A 17,132-nucleotide genomic window follows, 5' to 3' on the forward strand; every position below is an offset into this window, starting at 1 on the left:
GAAAACTTTCCAAAAATTTTCCTTGATGGGGTAAGAAAAAAAAAAAAAAAAAAAAAAACAAACAAAAATTTTCCGCATCAAAGAACACACTCCAGTACCTACCAGCGGTGTGGTTAAATAACCGTGTCGATACACCGGGGGTTGAAGGCGGGTGGGTGAGCAACCGGAACACCTGTGTGCGTGGGGGTGTGAGAGGGATGCAGAGCTGCGAGTGTGCGTCACACGTACACTTGTGTATATATATACATATGTATATAGAGAGAGTAAAGAAGAAGGCGCGGAGCCGGTGATGTCCCGAAGTCTCAAAAAGGCACGCAAAATCTACCCCTGAGAAATATCCCCGTGCAGCTATCTGGGGGTGGGATCGGGACGCGTCTCCGCAGCCCCGATGCGACGGGCTTATCTCGAGTCTCAATGAGCCGGTAGCCGAGAGTAGCGACGCCGGGCGACGCGCAGTGAGCCATTTCACCCCACCGCCCCCCACCCCCACCCCCCACCCCCACCCCCCACCGCCGCCGTCACGACGCCGTCACGAGGGGCCCCCACTGTTTATCCCGAATCTTGAATCCAGATCCAGATCACGCGAATTATATACCCTACCTGCCAACCAGCTACTCTCGGCGACGAGGGCGAGCGAAACCCACCCTAAGAGAGAGAGAGAGAGAGAGGGAGAGGGAGAGGGAGAGTGACGTCCTCCTCGACTTCGAAGGAGAAAACTTTTTTTTCCACCCTACGCGACTTTGCCGACTTGTCAATCAATCTCTGCTTACAGCCCGTCGTCACATTTGAACAACTTTCTTTTTCTCTTTTCGTTTAATTTCGTCTGTACAAGCAGAGTTACGGGTCAGAAAAGCTCGTTGAAAAAAATAACTGACTCTTGATTACACGGTCATGTAGAATTGTCATTCAGTCATGCAGAGGTGAGAAAAAAAAATTAAATATCGCGGTTTTGTTTGTTTGTTTTCGTTTCTTTTTTTTTTTTTCTTCTCGTAATGTTTTGCTTGGGAACTTGGGAGATTTTTTTTTGAATATCCTGTCTTCATGAGAAACGTGAACACCTCAAACGTCGAAATTTCAAGAAAAGAAAAATTTCCTTTATTCAATTGTCTACTTGAAAATTTTAATTCGGCAAATTTTCAAACACCACAATTTCTACGGACGTAAAATCGTTTAAGCGATATTAAAGTGACTTTTTTCAAATACGACGTGTGTAAACTATTGGAAAAATTTCCAACACGACATTTTGGAGAAAATTATTATTCTTCCGAATATCTCTCAAACTAAATTCTTGCAAGCTCGATATTTTCTCGCCATGCGGTTAAATAATTGTACAGAAGGCTGCCGGTGATCAGATATTTTCAGATTCGCGATCATTTGTTTCTTCTCATCGACACCCGCGTTTGTAGGAAAAGTTGAAAATTACTTACCATCCTGATCGGTAAATCGACTTCGTAATTTATTACAAGCTATAAGGGCGTGAAATAAACTAGGTAAACAGCTGGCGGAAGTGCTTTAATGATGCTCAGACGTTAATTAGACTGATGAACGAGAGCTTATACAGGGATTACGATGAAGCTCGATGGTTTTTTGTTGAAAAATTTTATAATTGGCAACCTCGTGCTCGGAGAGCGAAAGAGAGAAAGAGAGAGAGAGAGAGAGATAGAGATAGAAGTAAAACAAAAGGAAGTCAACGGTTCTTTTTCCAATATTTTTTTCTGTTACACAACGGGCGTGGTTCTGAGGGTGGATGGCGGGAGGGGGGGAAGGGGAGGGGGGCGAGTTCTGAAAATAGGGTTTAACGTCGAAGGAAGGAAGGAAGGAAGGAAGGAAAGAAAGAAGGTGGACGCAGAGTGGGTAAAAGTGGTGGTTTGGGTACGGCCGACGAGGAGGGCGTCCAATCAGCCGGCTATCGTTGTTATCACTCAGTGATTGATTGAGCCGAGGCTTTTATAATAATTACTTGATAATCTTCATATTAGCTGAAATTGTTTGTGGTAATTTGGGTAGGGGGGAATTAGGTATAAGTTACGTATAGATATATATTTCACGAAGGTCGGTTGGTAAAAAAATTGGTTGTGTGTTTGATTAAATTAAGTCGGAGTGTGAAATTGCGTTCGTCGTACAAACGTGAAATCGTTTAGAAAAAAAGCTGTGCGAAAATTATCTAACCAGCTAAAGCACGGATTAGAATGTGAAGGTGTATAAGGTACGGAAATATAATGAGCGGCCCCCGCGTGGTGAAGCGAGAAAAAAGGGATGATAAGAAGGAGGGAAGAAAAATGGGAACAAAAATGAGCAATGAACAATAATAAGGGAGAAGGAGAGAGAGAGGGAGAGTAAAAAGATAGGGGTTGGAGGGTGGGGGGGGGGGGGGGGTGAAAAGTTTTTTACTCCAGAACTGTGCGGGGCCGTGAGAGATGAAGGAGGGAAAAAGGCCGAGGAAAAAAAGCGAATAAAATATATATCATACTTACACGTGTATATAACTTCTACTATAGGCCCACGGAATACAGACCACCCCTCAAATCTAAGTAGGGTCTCTACGGCGCGAGCTGAGGGCTACGAAATCGACAATAATTTGATCCTTTGGTGCCACTACAAGTCACTCGACTGTATAGAACGATCTTGTTCGACGAGGCGAGCGAAAGAGAGAGCGAGAGAGGGGGGGGAGGGGGGGGTTGAGAGTAGAGGTTAGGGGAAATGAGGGAAGGAGAAAATCGCGTTTATTCAACTCCCGAAGAAGGGGGAACCGCCTGCCTCTTTCAAGGACAATAGACAATTGCAACTAAAAAAAAAAAAAGAAAACAAACAAAAAACAAAAAAAAGGAAAAAAATCCTGGCAGGTAATAGGATAGTCGCATTTTTCCATCCCACTCCACAGCTTATTTCTGATCTTTATTTTCCTTACCCCGGCCTCATCCCTGTCTCGAGGCAAACGGTAACGACGATTTAGTCGACGGATGAAAAATATGCTAATCTCCAGCCTCACCTGCGTTCACTTTTTCTTTCCCGTACTAGCTTCCGTCGTTTTGAATTTCCCGCGCGGGCCGCGATTCGCCGGTGCACTTCTGACGTCAGAGCTCGCGCGCGCGCGCGCAGCGGCGACTGAAACTGAAACATCGTTGGATCGGTCGTTTGGAAGTGTGAAAAGAAAAAAAAAAAAAAAAAAAGGTACGCACGTAACGCGGAACGCGGGATATTTACAAGACGCAGAAGTTAACTGGCCGGCGTATCGATTTCACATGCGTTATTTTCCATAACGCGGTTCTATTCTTATACATTCATTTCTTTCCGTTTTGCCTGAGTCGCGTCGCCGGCTTATACCGGCTGCGGGTTACCCTTTTTGTTTTCCTTCCCATTGTATTACGCTTTTTGCCGCGGATCTTTTTCTCCTCTCTTTTTCTTTTCCATTTTTTTTTGTACTCAGACCTGCACCGAGACCCGGTTTCGGGGTCGGACCTATACCGGCGTGTAGGTACGTACCTACCTATACCTCCAGCCGGCGGTTGGATACCGCGAAAGATTCAGGAGCCCGTGTAAAGATATTAGGTAGAGGCAGCATGGAAACCCCATCACCTCAAGGCTCGTAAATTTCAAGGAGCTGCCGAAACTCAACTCCGCACCATCCCCGGACCTCCCCTTTTCCTTCCAGGTCGAGACCGACTCCGTCCCGACGCCCCTCCACCCCCAATCCCCATCCCACCCCCCCCCCCCCCCGTCCCCCCGCCGCCGTTAGCTCACTCTCTATAAGAATATACTGCAACCAGTGCGTCTTCAATCCGCGTACATGCTTCTCTCCGCACCCTTGACGACCCTTGTACACACGATACATTCACCCCTCGACACGCGTGCGTCGATATGAAAACTGCGGGTTGCCCCGTTTCGATGAGTGCGGAACGCACGCCGAAATTATTGTTTGTTTGTTTGTTTTTTTTTTTTTTTGTTTTGTTTTGTTTCAGCGAATCGTGTCAAATCGTTCGCGAACTGACAACGATTTTTATTTTTACACTTTTTCTTCGGGATAATTTCATCGTCCGGGATGGATATCGTTTGAATTAATTGTAAGCGAAAATTTGTTGACGCAGTGTGTTTATTATTTATCTTCTCGAGGATGAATGAAATGTTAGGAATATAGAATAGTCCGTTTAAAGATAATCTCAATGCTGTTTGCTACAATGAAATTTCTGATTCGATGGAATAAGCGATGGAAGAAGGTATTCGCATTATTTTACAAACTGTTACAATATCGGGAAGGTTAATCAAGATCGGTATGAACAAATTTTGATATGACATCGCCGAGATTCGTACAAGCGTGTTACGTAATACGGAATTTAACTAAATTAACCGTAGGTATAAAGGACTGTTCGATTGCTTCTGACAAACGAAAATTTATCCCTCAACGAAGGAGCTGCGTACGACCGCAGATGGCGGAATGATTAATGTCAATTTAGGTAGTCGGGGTTCCGCGCAATCCCGCGACGTAATGCACTGTGTAACGTATCGATATTATACGAATACGTGTATATAAATATATATGTACAAGTATATATATTTATAAACAATGGCATAATTGACGTATCACGTAATACGAATTAACCAGATTCACATCTGGCTGCCCGTTTAAATTTCTATCTCTCTGAATAAGGCGGTGTAATTAGGATCGTAAGAAGATCTCTTGCGTCATACGTTTGACCAACGTTATTGTTCGAAATTACACAATTATTAAAATTTTGGTGGGTATTAATTTTATCACAACAACACATTTCTTGTTATACAAATTTGCTTGCCGCGTAAGCAGTTGTTACAATCATACACATTCTTTGCAAAATTGATCGCTCACGTTTCTGACCTACTTACGTATAAACATTACTTCATAACTAGCATGAAATAAAAAAACAAAATACACACACACGTGCTAAAAAGAACGAAGAAAATGAATTTTCAAGGAAGAAAAAAATAGAAATTAATACTTTACACAATTTTAACAAACAAATCATTGCAATTCGAGGCAATTATTGATTGAACCAATCATTCTCCTAACGGATTGCCATCGCTTTCTTTTTTCTTTTTTTTTTTTTTTATTTCTCAACACTCTCTTGCATCGAATCGGGGTAAAATTAGTGTAAAAATATGTATTGATAAAGAGGAAAACCGCGGAATGAGTTTCCCGTAAGATTGAAATTATTGGGTGAGGGGTGGAGGGTTGGGGGCGATATTTATAAGAGCGTAAAACCGAGGAGGGCAAGGCTTCTTCAAAAGTTGCTGCAGGCACCAAGGCGAGAAAAAGGACGAAAGTTTTCTCTGTATTCGATTTTTCTTTTATTTCTTTTTTTTTTTTTTTTATCTCACCGCCTTTGTCAGGCGGCAACGAAGCGCGGTACGATTTTTGGCGGGGTGCGTCCTTTTCCTTAAGACGGCGATAAACTCTGCTAATAACTGCCGGCTGAAGGAGTTTCCCCGTTGTTCTGTTTTATTCAGCTCTTATTATTACAATAATACCTACTCATATTACTATATATATATATATGTATACACTACACCTCGAATCTTCCTCTGAGCGAGTGTGTGTATATTTCTTGTTTCGTTTCTTTTCCATCTCGGTGAAACGAAATTGAAGAAAAAAAAAAGAAAAATTGTTAATGAATAATCATGACGGCAATGATAAAATGGAAAGGGATGAAACGAAGCAAAATTAACCTCGGCAAAGAAAGCGTTATTGTGAGAGAAAAACTAAGGCTGTTTCAAAATCGTAAAAATTACATAAACAAATTGATTCTGTTTCACTGACAATGAGAGAAAAAAAAAAAAAAAAAGTCGTTCAAGTGTAAAATAACACTCTATTTCAGATAGCTTGGTTCAATCCTAAGAGAAAAATTCAAAAAATTAAAAGAAAAATAGAAACGCTTATTTCTAAAATTCGGAAAAAGAACAACAAAAAATGCATTCATCGGTGTTGAACAAAGATTAAAAGAAAAAAAAAAAAGAAACGGATAAAACAGGCTATTGTTTGACGATTAAAATTATACACATAAGTTTGTTCCACTATATAATATAAATATTTTGGTAATGAAAAAAATTTCGTCTGAAATTTAAATGGAAACTTTTCCCCGAGTTTGCAAGTGTTGAAAAAAATTACCAGCAATACATCACGCGCATTGATCCTTCGGCCCTCTAATTGTAAGCCGTTTCCCTGAGAGGAGGAGGAGGAGGAGGAGCCGTCAGAAGCAAGGATCTCCCTGCCATTCCACTGTAGGTACCTTTCATGGAAAGTTCTGAGCCCCCTCGTGCCGTACCTTCTGCACCTGGAGCAGCTATCGGATAGAAGAGAGGAAGTTGAAGCACTGCCAGGACTCGCCGCCCCTCGTCCTCGTCCTCGTCCTTGCCCAAGGATCCTCTGGGCTGCAACCATCCCTCGACATCCGTATCGGAATGTTTTGAGAATTACCCCGCTTAACTATCTGCTCGAAAACCGAGGGGCGAAGAACCGCCGCCCGTCTTTGCTTTTTCGGTGGAAACTTGGCCGGATTTGATGAATTGCACCCGCGGTTTACAATATTCGACAAAGTTAGTCGCTGGCTCCTACCAGAACTTGCTTCAATCCGGAAATTACTCCTAATTCCTGATACCTCGCATTAGAAATTTCGAATTTCTTAACCCTTTGATTCGTTCTTGTCAACGATTTTCTACACACTTTTCGATGCTTGGACAATTTTGAAACACACATTTTTCCCAGTTCTTATAGTATAGTATAGGTTTTCAATACACGAGAGCAATTATTCCGATATATATGGAAGTTGGAAACAAATTGTAAAAATCGAAGGATTAATTCATTTTCGAGAAAGTCAACCCTCTACACGTTACATATGTTTTACGTAAATTGTTAGTTTTCGGGTCTCGCTGATTACGAATCTGATATCAGATTTTGAAAATTCAGTACAACGAATTCAATCAGCGACCCCGAAAATCCCTGCGTACAGTTTTTTGAACGTATTCGATCGGATTTTAAAACTTTTGTCCACTATCTTGGATCCGCCATCTTGAATTTTGAAAATTTGATTTCACCAAGTTCGCAAAATCTTTTCTAAAATCCCGCAAAGTTTTATAAATTCTCACCAAGTCTGGACTTGGTGGATTACTTTTAGAGTCTCGTGAAGTCTCGTCGAGTCTTTCGCTAAATTCAATGTTATAGCTTCGGTTCGCGTATAACAAGTCGGTATTTTCTCAATTAAGGTATCAAATCTGGATCAACGCAGAAATCCATGTTGAGCTTACTCTTTTTTTTTTTGTTTCTTACGGAACCAAGTTTATCTTCCGTAACATAACTTACTTTTATTGACTGTGTAAATCGAATTTCCTTCCATTTCAGCTTTAAAAATCACCTTGCGGATAACGGAATAAAATATTAAAAAAAAAAAAAAACCGATAATCCCTAGCGTTTGCATAACTACAAAACGAGATAGCAAATTATTGCGAGGAGAAGGAAAGATCAAATTCCAGGGCCACAGGCCTGGAAAGCCTGGAATCGGCAGGAGATTTTTGATTTGATCGTGAAAAGAACTGAAAATATCAGTTTTCTATCGTGTGAATTAGAAATGATTTTTTTCAGGTAACAAGTTTACTTTCTTTCGTCGAGAAAACAAATTGGCCTAGACTGACGTTCTTTTACGTTGTATATTTTTGTTCTTCGAATTCGAATCGAATTTGAACCGAATATAGAGTTAATAAGCTGAACGACTCGGGTTTCAGTAACTTACTAGAACTGGGAAAATTTCCAGGAAAATCTGGAAATGTGATTGAATTTTTTTCCCAAAAATTTGTTGCCACCCTGAATTCTGGGTTTCATTATACCCGCAGATAATTGGACTGATCGAGATTTTTCGTTACGCTTGACGATTTCTGAGGAAGGTAGATATTTTTTTACAAATCTGTTTTTATGCATCCCTGATATAATTGGCCCGTTGATCAAGATCGGATAATTCTCCGCCTATTTTGGGATAAATTTCAGTGTGAAGAAGAGATCTCTGGTGCAGTGTGTGCCGACTTAATAAAATGAGACGTTTCGACGCGGGGTATAAGCATTGTTTGAAAGAAGATTCGACGAACTTGGTCCGAGTTTTCCCTCCTTCCATTGCTTGGAGGGAAGAAAGCTGGCGAAGTGCGCTACCAGCTCCGTGCAAGATGAGTGTAAATAATATGCTAATCCACCTGCACCCCGAGCTTCATCCCCCTCCCCTTTTCGAACATCCCTCGATGTCTCTCCACTTCTGAGAGGCTGCTCCTATTTCTACGTAATCCGTCGCGGAGGCGGACTAATGCAAGAATTTGTTATTTAAAAAGAGAGAATTAAGAGAGCGTACGCTGCGAGGTGAAGGCAAAGAGAAGGCTGAAAAACGAATTCAGCTTCGAAGAAATACGGGATACGCGTCGATTCTGTCGGAGTTAAATTTAAGGAGATTGGCTTGTCAAAGATATATGTATATACGCTTTTCATTCATTTTATTAGAATATAATCCTGCATTGAATATACTTGTCAAATTATTCTAATCGTAAGCTACAAACGTGTCTTAAAAATTTTTGAAAATCTATAGCGAGTAACGCGATGTTATGGATTACGAAAGGTATTATCGGATGCGTTAATAATTATCTAGGATCGTTGAGGACGCAGTAAAATTGAGGAGATTTAATATCAAAGCGACCGAACATCTGGAATAGACGCTCTTTATTTTTCCCAGTTGGCGGAGCCGGTTGAAAGCCGGTCTGAAAATATATAGTACTTACTGTAAATTGGTTCTCTTATTGCTGCAGAAGGGAAAGATTAAAGTTCAATTAAAGATTGAGAACAGCTTGGTTGGGGATTTCAGACGTCTGCAAAACCAGAATTAATAAATTGTTGCACATCCAGATGTTTTATTTCTCAATAATCGACGTTTCAATCTCGTCCCATCTCTCTCTCTCTCTCTCTCTCTCTCTCTCTCTCTCTCTCTCTCTCTTCTTATTTTCTATTCCCAACGTTCCTTTTTATCGCGGTGAAAATAATCCCTAGGATTTATAATTCACGGGCGAGAACTTGGGTAGGAAAATTTTCAATACGTGTTATAAATTGTTCGGTTTTAATCAATCCCTTGTTTAATGCCAGTAAACCCCTCTCCAGCATGATTCATTATCACCGACCTCATAAAGGATCATTAATATTATTCCTCAGACAATGTAACATGCTTTCGCACTAACCGTATAATAAAAAATAGACATCCCAACTTAACTTAGTTATTATACGCGTGTACATAGTGGGTACATACCTATAACCGCGTTATACACACCGAGAGGCGAGCTGCTGTCCACGCAATTTCTGCACATCTGATAAACCGCGTGCCAAGAAGGCCGAAAAACGAAAAAAAAAAAAAAATGAAAAAAGAAACGCGGAGGGAAAAGGATGAAGCGAAAGAGAAAGAGAGAGACGGTAAAGAAAAAAGAAACGGGGGGGAAAATACGATCGAGAAGAAAATGAAGAGGAAAAAAAGAACACCGTGATGTCTTTCGCTTTTTGTAATCTTGTCTGACGTGTAATTTCGACCGCATAAACGCGGAAATTTATTCACAGATCCGAGTTGTATCGTTAAAAATTTTTATAACGCCAATACGGCTTATATTTTATAATAAACGCACGTCGTGATCTGATATTAATTAATCACTCTACCGCGTGGCTCTTAATCATTATAATCTTTTTAAGATCGATCGGTGGAAGTTGAAGGAGTTTAAAAAAATCACAAAAAACAAAAAAAAAACGAAAGAAAGTAAAAAAGAAAAAACGTCACGAAGAGTTTCGTTGAATACCGCAGCTTTAACTAGGCATTTTTTCGCACGGTCGTATACATATTCTATCGGCGAATAAATGCGCAATACACGGGAGGGCGAGTGTGTCCATAAAATACATCAATTTCAAGGGTCAGTCAGCAAGACGGGCAAAAGGGTGGAGAGAGTGTGCTTGAAAAAGCGAAAGAGGGTTCGCTTATACCCGAAGCCCTCCGAGACGGCGAGCCCGTCGTGAACAATCATAAAAACTAACGGTTCAGGGGCTGGCGGGGGATGTTAAGGAAAAAGCATCCCGTACCGAGATGTAAGAAAACGAAAGATCCCCTACTCTCTTAATTAATAGCTTATTTACATAACGTTTATGATTAATTCAAGATAAAAACAATACATAGACCGCCATTAATCAAACGGTGATGTGTACTAATGATTCCGATCCCTTGACTCGACCGCAGCTTGACGAATGCAGGGGTAGGTACGAATATCCATCTTTTAACCGTGCCGCGTACAAACGTTTGGATAATCTGTAGTTGATACCCGCGGAACCAATTCGTCAGCATTTCCTCGACGGTTGTTTCCTTTTTTCCTTTTCTCTCTTTCATCTCGCGAATTTAACCAGTCGTGCTTTCGACGGAACGTGAAATAGATCGGAATTATCGTCGGGCGTTCAAGGGGTCGGGAATTCGGTTTAAATGTACATTCAGAAAGGGTGAGTGGCCGTGCGGTATGCCCACGCGTTTATAGAGCAATTACACACGCTTATAACCTCGCTGTGTACCCCGGAGTGCGATAATCTAATTATCGCAGTTGGACCTCCCGTTAGTGACTAGAAAAGCGTACAGTTAGTTATAACAAGAGGGACGAGACTCGGACTAATAATAACACGGGCTCACCGCTGTGAAATCGTTAAAGTTCAACGATGTAACGTTAACGAAGATGACGCATTATCGTCATGGAAAATTATTGTTTCTCTTCAATTTTTATTCTACGAACTCGTTATCAGCCGTAATAGTACGTCTCGATCTGAAAACGGCGAAAGAATTACATTTCCGAACGAATTTTAACGCTGTCGAAAAATCAATATGGCCGCCCGTTATCCCGTTTCGAGTTTTATTTCGGCTATACGTCAATATTTAGAACTTGCTTGGTAGCGAGCGCTGTTTTGCGGGAAAAGGAATAACGGCAAGAATATTTCGTCGGTGGTTTTCATGCACCTGCGAAGCCTGCGAAGGAAGAATTTGACTTTGGAAATTCCATGTCTCGTCCGCCACGAGCCACGATGTACCGAGGTATTATACATCGTGCATATTACGGTACACTTTTAAGCTCATTAAGTTTCGTAATTCGCGGTATCCTGCAGCGTCCCAAGGTACAAGAAGTTTCCGCTTCTCTCCAAGGTTTAAATTTCGAACGTTTCAGCCGCACTCGGTCTCTCTAGTTCTGGGTAATTTTGACCAGTTTCGGGGAGAGAACCGGATTGTGGCGGAGGGTTGATGCGCTTGGTGACCGCGATCGCGGTTTGATCATTAGTCGTGTATTATGTCCGCAGGCCAGAATTTGCTCATTGTTGAAGACGCGGGAGCCAGTGAAGCGGGAATAAGACGGGGCGGGAAGATTCTTCCTCGGCTCTGCCTGCGGATCTATCTGTATAATTTCTATACATCCGAGGCCCGATAATAAGGGCATAAGGGCGAATAATACGCTTCCCCGGATAATAATTTCCCTGCGAGTAGAGAGAGGAGAGTCCAAAAGTCTTAAAGATCCTCGAACTCTTCACAGAAGCTCGCGACGCGATCGCAAAAGACATTAAGAGGTGACATGAAATTTCCCAAGGTTTGATTATTACTCACGCTCAATTTAACTTATAGAGACGCCCGCCAACGCGAGTCTCTTACCCGTCCAAAAGGCATAAAGGCATCCTTCGGCATAATTGATCACTGAATAGAAACTCACCCTACCATTCTCACCCACCAGCTCGCTCCTTTTCTCCTTCTCATTCTCCTTCTCTTTCTTCTTCTTCGGATTTCTCAACACGTTTTTCATACCCTAGCTATGCTATTTCACCGAACCCTTCGTTATATACTCCCTTATATAGTTTTCGAATACCGTTCGGATATCCACATATGTTTATTGAAAATCACCATCCGCTGTGTCGAATAAGTTACAAGTGAATCTCGTATTTAATTATTAAACTCATTTTTCATACTGGTTTTTCAACTCTATATCCATTTAATGTTACTATATCCAAACTGACAGCTCGCACGTGGTTTGCCGAACTTTGATACTCGCGCACCTTTCCTAAAGCTAACACCATTTACTCTCTTTCCAATGCCATGTTGCTTAGACACACCTGTTTTTTGGACCCCAGTCATTATTTTCAAATCTTTCAATGTCGAATTCTTATCTTTAAACTACCTATTCTTCGATATCTGTATTTACAAACTGCATTTCGGAACAAAAATTATTGGGATACCGGATTCTGCATCAAAATTATTACAAAGACGATCTTTGTAACGAGTGCTTATGATCAAAGCTTCGAATGTTGATGCACGTTAATAATATTCATAATCAGGAATTGGTAAATCATGTCTTTCAGTGTCGGCACACAAGTTACCAAAACATGTTCATCAATTTATCGAACGGTAGAAGAAAAGCTAGTTTACCGGCAATTGGCAATTGATAGAATAAATGTTGTTCAAAATTACAGATAGTATGGTGTAATATTTCAAAAGACGGAACAACGGAAGTTCGTTTTAAAGTAGTTTCCGACTTTTCTGTAGGTAATAAAGGATATTTCTTACGATAACTCGGGATAAAGGTCGCGGATGAAGAAACCTTTACAGTATTATTTCAAGCGATATATTTGGATAGTGGCATATTATCTTTGTTTCAAAAGTTTATATCAGTTTACTGAATTTTCAATTTTAATTCGCCGCCGCACTATAAAAGTTAATTTACATTCTTCATGTGTTTTGTACTAGGTTTAACCAATTCCGACCATCATCGGCCGCTGAAGCCGGGATTCTGATGTGCACCAACCGTACGGAATTTTTATTATCCTCCGCTATCTCCTCGTACTCCGAAGTGGTGGGTACAACTATGGTAGAGCCGTCTTCGCCGTCGTTGTAACTGTAAACTTCCTCGATATGTTCGGCTGCCTCGGTTTTGCATCCCATTACGTCACTTTCAGCAAAATCAATCTATAAAAAGAAGAAATTCAATCGTGTTTTATCATTCATTACGATTTCAGCTTTCATTTTGAATTATAAATCATGCAATTTTCGTCTTTATTTTACGCTTTCATATTACCTGCCCGTCAACGACGAGATGCTCAACTGCCTCTTCGGTAATATTCTCTTCCGATGGAATGCTCAAAACATTTTCTTCCTGGTATATCTGAGCACCGTCTTGTATGATCACGTGATCTTTCAATTCAGTTATATACAATTCTGTCTCCTGCGTCACGGAAGCAAAGTTGCATGGATCAATCTCATCTTATTATCAAAACTATAAAGTAAAGGGACAGTTGGTTTTAGGTCAGGATAGGACATCAGGAAGGTGTTAATGGATAATGGATCGGGAATCACGTAAAGAGATCAAATAAACATGAATAATTTATAAAGATAAAAAGCACACCTGTTCATTGTCATCGCCTTCCATCAATAGTTCCACATCAGCATCGGGTAAAGTAATAACTTGGTCGTCGTCTGTTGTTAATCGCGGTTGATTCACGACAATCGTATCGTTTAAATGCCCCTGACAAGAGGAAAAGTAATAAGGTGTAATTGATGTAACAGTTTTTTCGAAATACCTGGAAGAACATAATTTCTTTTCTACCTGTGTCTGCATGTGGGTGTAAAGCAAAGGTTTTCTCATGAATCCCATCCCACACACTAAACATTCGTACGGTTTTTTATCGCTGTGTATAAATCGGTGCGCATTTCTGTTGTCCCTACTGTTAAAGGCTTTACCACATACCTGAAACAGGTCATTTTGAATTTGTAAACAAGTCAAAATGAATATTAGACTACTCGAATAGAAAGAGCAGTGATGCGCCGACTGAATAACTCACTTCACAGAGATAGGGTTTTTCACCGGTATGGATCCGCATATGCTTCTTAAAATGTTCAGGATAAACGAACGTCGCTGTACAAGTTGGGCATTTGAATGGTCTTTCACCCGTGTGAGCTGCTTTGATATGATAATCCAAAAGCCTACGCCGCTTAAATCCTTTCCCACAATCGTTACACTTGTATCTTTTGTCATTGTAATGTGTTGCGCGTTTGTGAGACTGCAGATTCGACCTTTGACTGAAAATTATATATTATATATTAGACTTAGAATTCGATCATGAACCTCGTGATTATTTCCCCTCCACATTTCCTCAAGTCAGAGCAAAATCTCCGACTTAAGTCCTTTCATTCAATATTCACCTAAACGTTGCTCCACAAAATTCACACTGGTACGGTTTTTCCCCGGTATGAGTTCTCTCGTGATCCCTTATCTCCGCCTTGCGAGCAAAAGCTTTATTACATATTCTACATGTGTACGGCTTATAACCAGTGTGAACTATGTTGTGAACCTCAAGATTATGCGGTGAGCCGAACGCTTTTCCTGATGACAAGTTGAATCAGGTCAGTAGTAGATGGAACCAGTCAATTTTTGGTATTTTGCAACATATTTCAGTATTATTTTCCGCTCAAACTCACCGCATTGATGACAGACGTACTCCTTTACTCCGTTATGCGTTCGTTCGTGTTGAGTGAGGTTCTGCTGGCTCAAAAATGACTTGCTACACTGACTGCACTCGAAAGGCCTTGGCCGTACTTCATGGGTCTTTACGTGCGCCTTGTAAGTGTATTTTGAGGCAAAATCTTTGCCACAAGTTTCACATACATAAGGGCGAACTCCAGTGTGAGTGTTGATGTGCTCCTCGAGTAAATTTCTCGAACTGTAAACGGAGTGAAACTTAAGTAAAAACGGGGGTAGAGCAAAATTGTGCAGCTTTGCGCAGAGAAAAAAAAAAAAACTCACCTGTATCTTTTTCCGCATGTTTCACACGGCCAAGATTTAGATTGAGGATAATGAATTCGTTTGTGTATCCTGAAGAGTCGTAAATTGCTGAATATTCTATTGCAGACTTCGCACTGAAAGTCTCCTTCCTCGTTTGCTACATGATCGTCAAGGTGAACGGAAAGCTCGTTCCTTTTCCGAAATTCCATGCTGCATATGTCGCAGATGTACAATCGCGCGTCGTGTGCATTTTTCAAATGCGTCATGATTGATTTTGCGTCACCAGTCCCTCGTTCGTCGTCATTTGTGCACAGTAAACACGTGTAAACACTGCCGACTCTTACCACCATCTGAAAATATATTCGATAAAGAAACTGAACCAGTGATTCGGCAAGTTCCGTTCATTCAATGCATTGATCACTTACCGGCTCTTGAACGGACTCTGAAGACTTGTTGATGGTTTTGCCTTTTTTCGAACTGGCTTTTCGTCCTTCTGTATTCTCACTGTTCTCCTCACTTTCAGTCTTTATAGCTATAGGGTCAACCTCGCTACCTTGATCGGTCGCCAAATCCTCACTTCCAAAATCCCCCAGGTCATCTTTGGATGTCTCATCGTTCTGCGACAACCAAATATAAGTGCATAAACAATTGGTTGTCAAGGAAGAATGTAATTCTCCGTTTTAAAATACAAAAAAAAATTTTATTTGCATCTGTTGTCGCATACTTTAATCGTGCCGTCATTGTCGACAATTTTCTTAACGTCTTTCTTCTTCAATTTCTGGTTGACTTTGGTCTTGTCTGGTGACTCAGAGCTCTGTGTTTCAGGATTCTCAAGGTAATCATGGTCGTTATAATCTTCTTCCTCTGGATAAATTATGTTTGACACTTTCCCAATTGTTCTCTTGTAATTGGTAAATATTTCCAACTTTACTTCAGCTAGTCTGCCTTCTAGTTCATCAATCTGTAGTAAATATAAGTAATTTGAATCATTGAAAGAGCTAGTGGCTAACATTTTGTTTATGCGCTATATCGCTTAATTATGCCCACCTCGTTAAATAACTTGAAGCACTTTTTACACATAACAAGAGAATGCGCGGTGTCTTCGGTTAATTCTACATCGAGTACGGAACATATCGTATTCACTAAAGGCTTCTCCGTAGACCCGACCGAAGTTGATCCAAATATTCGTACGCTGTTTCTTGTTGATACTCCAACTTTGCTGTTGCATATCAAACAATGCGTACAGTCTTTTTCCCCGTCAGCTGTCATCATTGAAGCTGCTAAAAAAACATCAGGGAGATATGGAATTGAACTTGAGGCTTAGCGAGTATAAAATTGTGCAAAATTATATGGAATAAATTGGTATCGTTAAGTGAAAGTCAGGAAATATGTAATATTTGGAAAATTTTAGCTAACCTGACTTCGGTCAAGGTGCGCTTCATTTCGGTGATTTTTTATTTTTCTACTTTTGATAAATGACGGGGTATTAGGAAGTGGAATGCATTGAGGTTATCGAAGTGTGTCATATTGATTAGTGTGAATAAGCGAGTAAAGTGAGAAACTGAATTCGCAAAGTGCAACGTACAGCACAAAATAACCCTACGATCGAAAGGAGACATATCGGGTGAAGTACGTGGTGTAAGAGAGGTAAATTTCGTAGGAAAAAATATGTTTATCCTCGTTAAATTACATGCAAGTTTGTAATGAAGATATAAAAAGTTGCCAGCACTGACTTGTAACTTTAGTTCTCGTCAACCCCAGAGATTGGCAGCGACCAAAAATATCAGAGAAACAACCTCCTCCTCCTTGGACAGCACCATTTACATCCCCATGATCAGAGAAAGACGCCCGCAGTCCCGTGATTCGATTATCGAACGAAAATCCTCTGTCGTCCCCTGGCCGTCTCTCTGTTAAACCAAATAGAAATGCAGTGACGATAGAAGCGAAAACCGACGAACAGTGATGTCAAAATGGCGCCGCTCAATTCGCCTCTCGTATTTCAACAATGTATTTGTCAAAGCAGCATTCTATTCACAGATTTATGCGATAGGCATTCAAATTCTGCATATTTTCATTCGCGAACAATTCAATGTATGTATATACGTACGAAAGAATATAATTACGGCGATACGACCATTGGCAGCAGCTGCTCAACGTCATCGAATAAAATATAATACAGAGAAACTACCTCCTGCGTGTTTTTCACTCGACCCCGACGTACGTGGTTGTTCACGTGGTTTGCTTAGAAAAGGCTACTCGTCTATTGATGTCGTTTGGTTTATGACTAAACTCGTCGTACTCTTTCCCGCCCT

The 17,132-nt window shown here is 40.8% G+C and overlaps 1 protein-coding gene across 5 annotated transcripts; it reads right to left on the reverse strand.

Annotated features, from left to right (window-relative positions):
* Nucleotides 1-12,650: 12,650 nt before the first annotated feature.
* Nucleotides 12,651-17,090, reverse strand: LOC124186116 (zinc finger protein 300-like). 5 transcript variants are annotated; one of them, XM_046577526.1, is made up of 13 exons: nt 17,009-17,090; nt 16,554-16,727; nt 15,868-16,100; nt 15,545-15,781; nt 15,246-15,437; nt 14,842-15,170; nt 14,517-14,758; nt 14,241-14,421; nt 13,880-14,117; nt 13,645-13,785; nt 13,444-13,563; nt 13,117-13,263; nt 12,651-13,007 (listed from the first exon to the last, which is right to left on the reverse strand). In XM_046577526.1, the coding sequence occupies exons 3-13, from the start codon at nt 16,090-16,092 to the stop codon at nt 12,771-12,773; spliced, it is 2,289 nt and encodes a 762-aa protein (XP_046433482.1). In that variant the 5' UTR covers nt 16,093-16,100; nt 16,554-16,727; nt 17,009-17,090; the 3' UTR covers nt 12,651-12,770. The 5 variants fall into 5 exon arrangements, with proteins under 5 accessions (XP_046433482.1, XP_046433483.1, XP_046433484.1 ...); XM_046577527.1 differs by lacking the exon at nt 17,009-17,090 and adding an exon at nt 16,928-16,943; XM_046577528.1 differs by lacking the exon at nt 17,009-17,090 and having other exon boundaries at nt 15,868-16,097; nt 16,554-16,832.
* Between the last annotated feature and the right edge of the window lie 42 nt (nt 17,091-17,132).

Source organism: Neodiprion fabricii, chromosome 7 (genome assembly GCF_021155785.1).
Source record: "Neodiprion fabricii isolate iyNeoFabr1 chromosome 7, iyNeoFabr1.1, whole genome shotgun sequence".
NCBI classification, from domain to species: domain Eukaryota; kingdom Metazoa; phylum Arthropoda; class Insecta; order Hymenoptera; family Diprionidae; genus Neodiprion; species Neodiprion fabricii.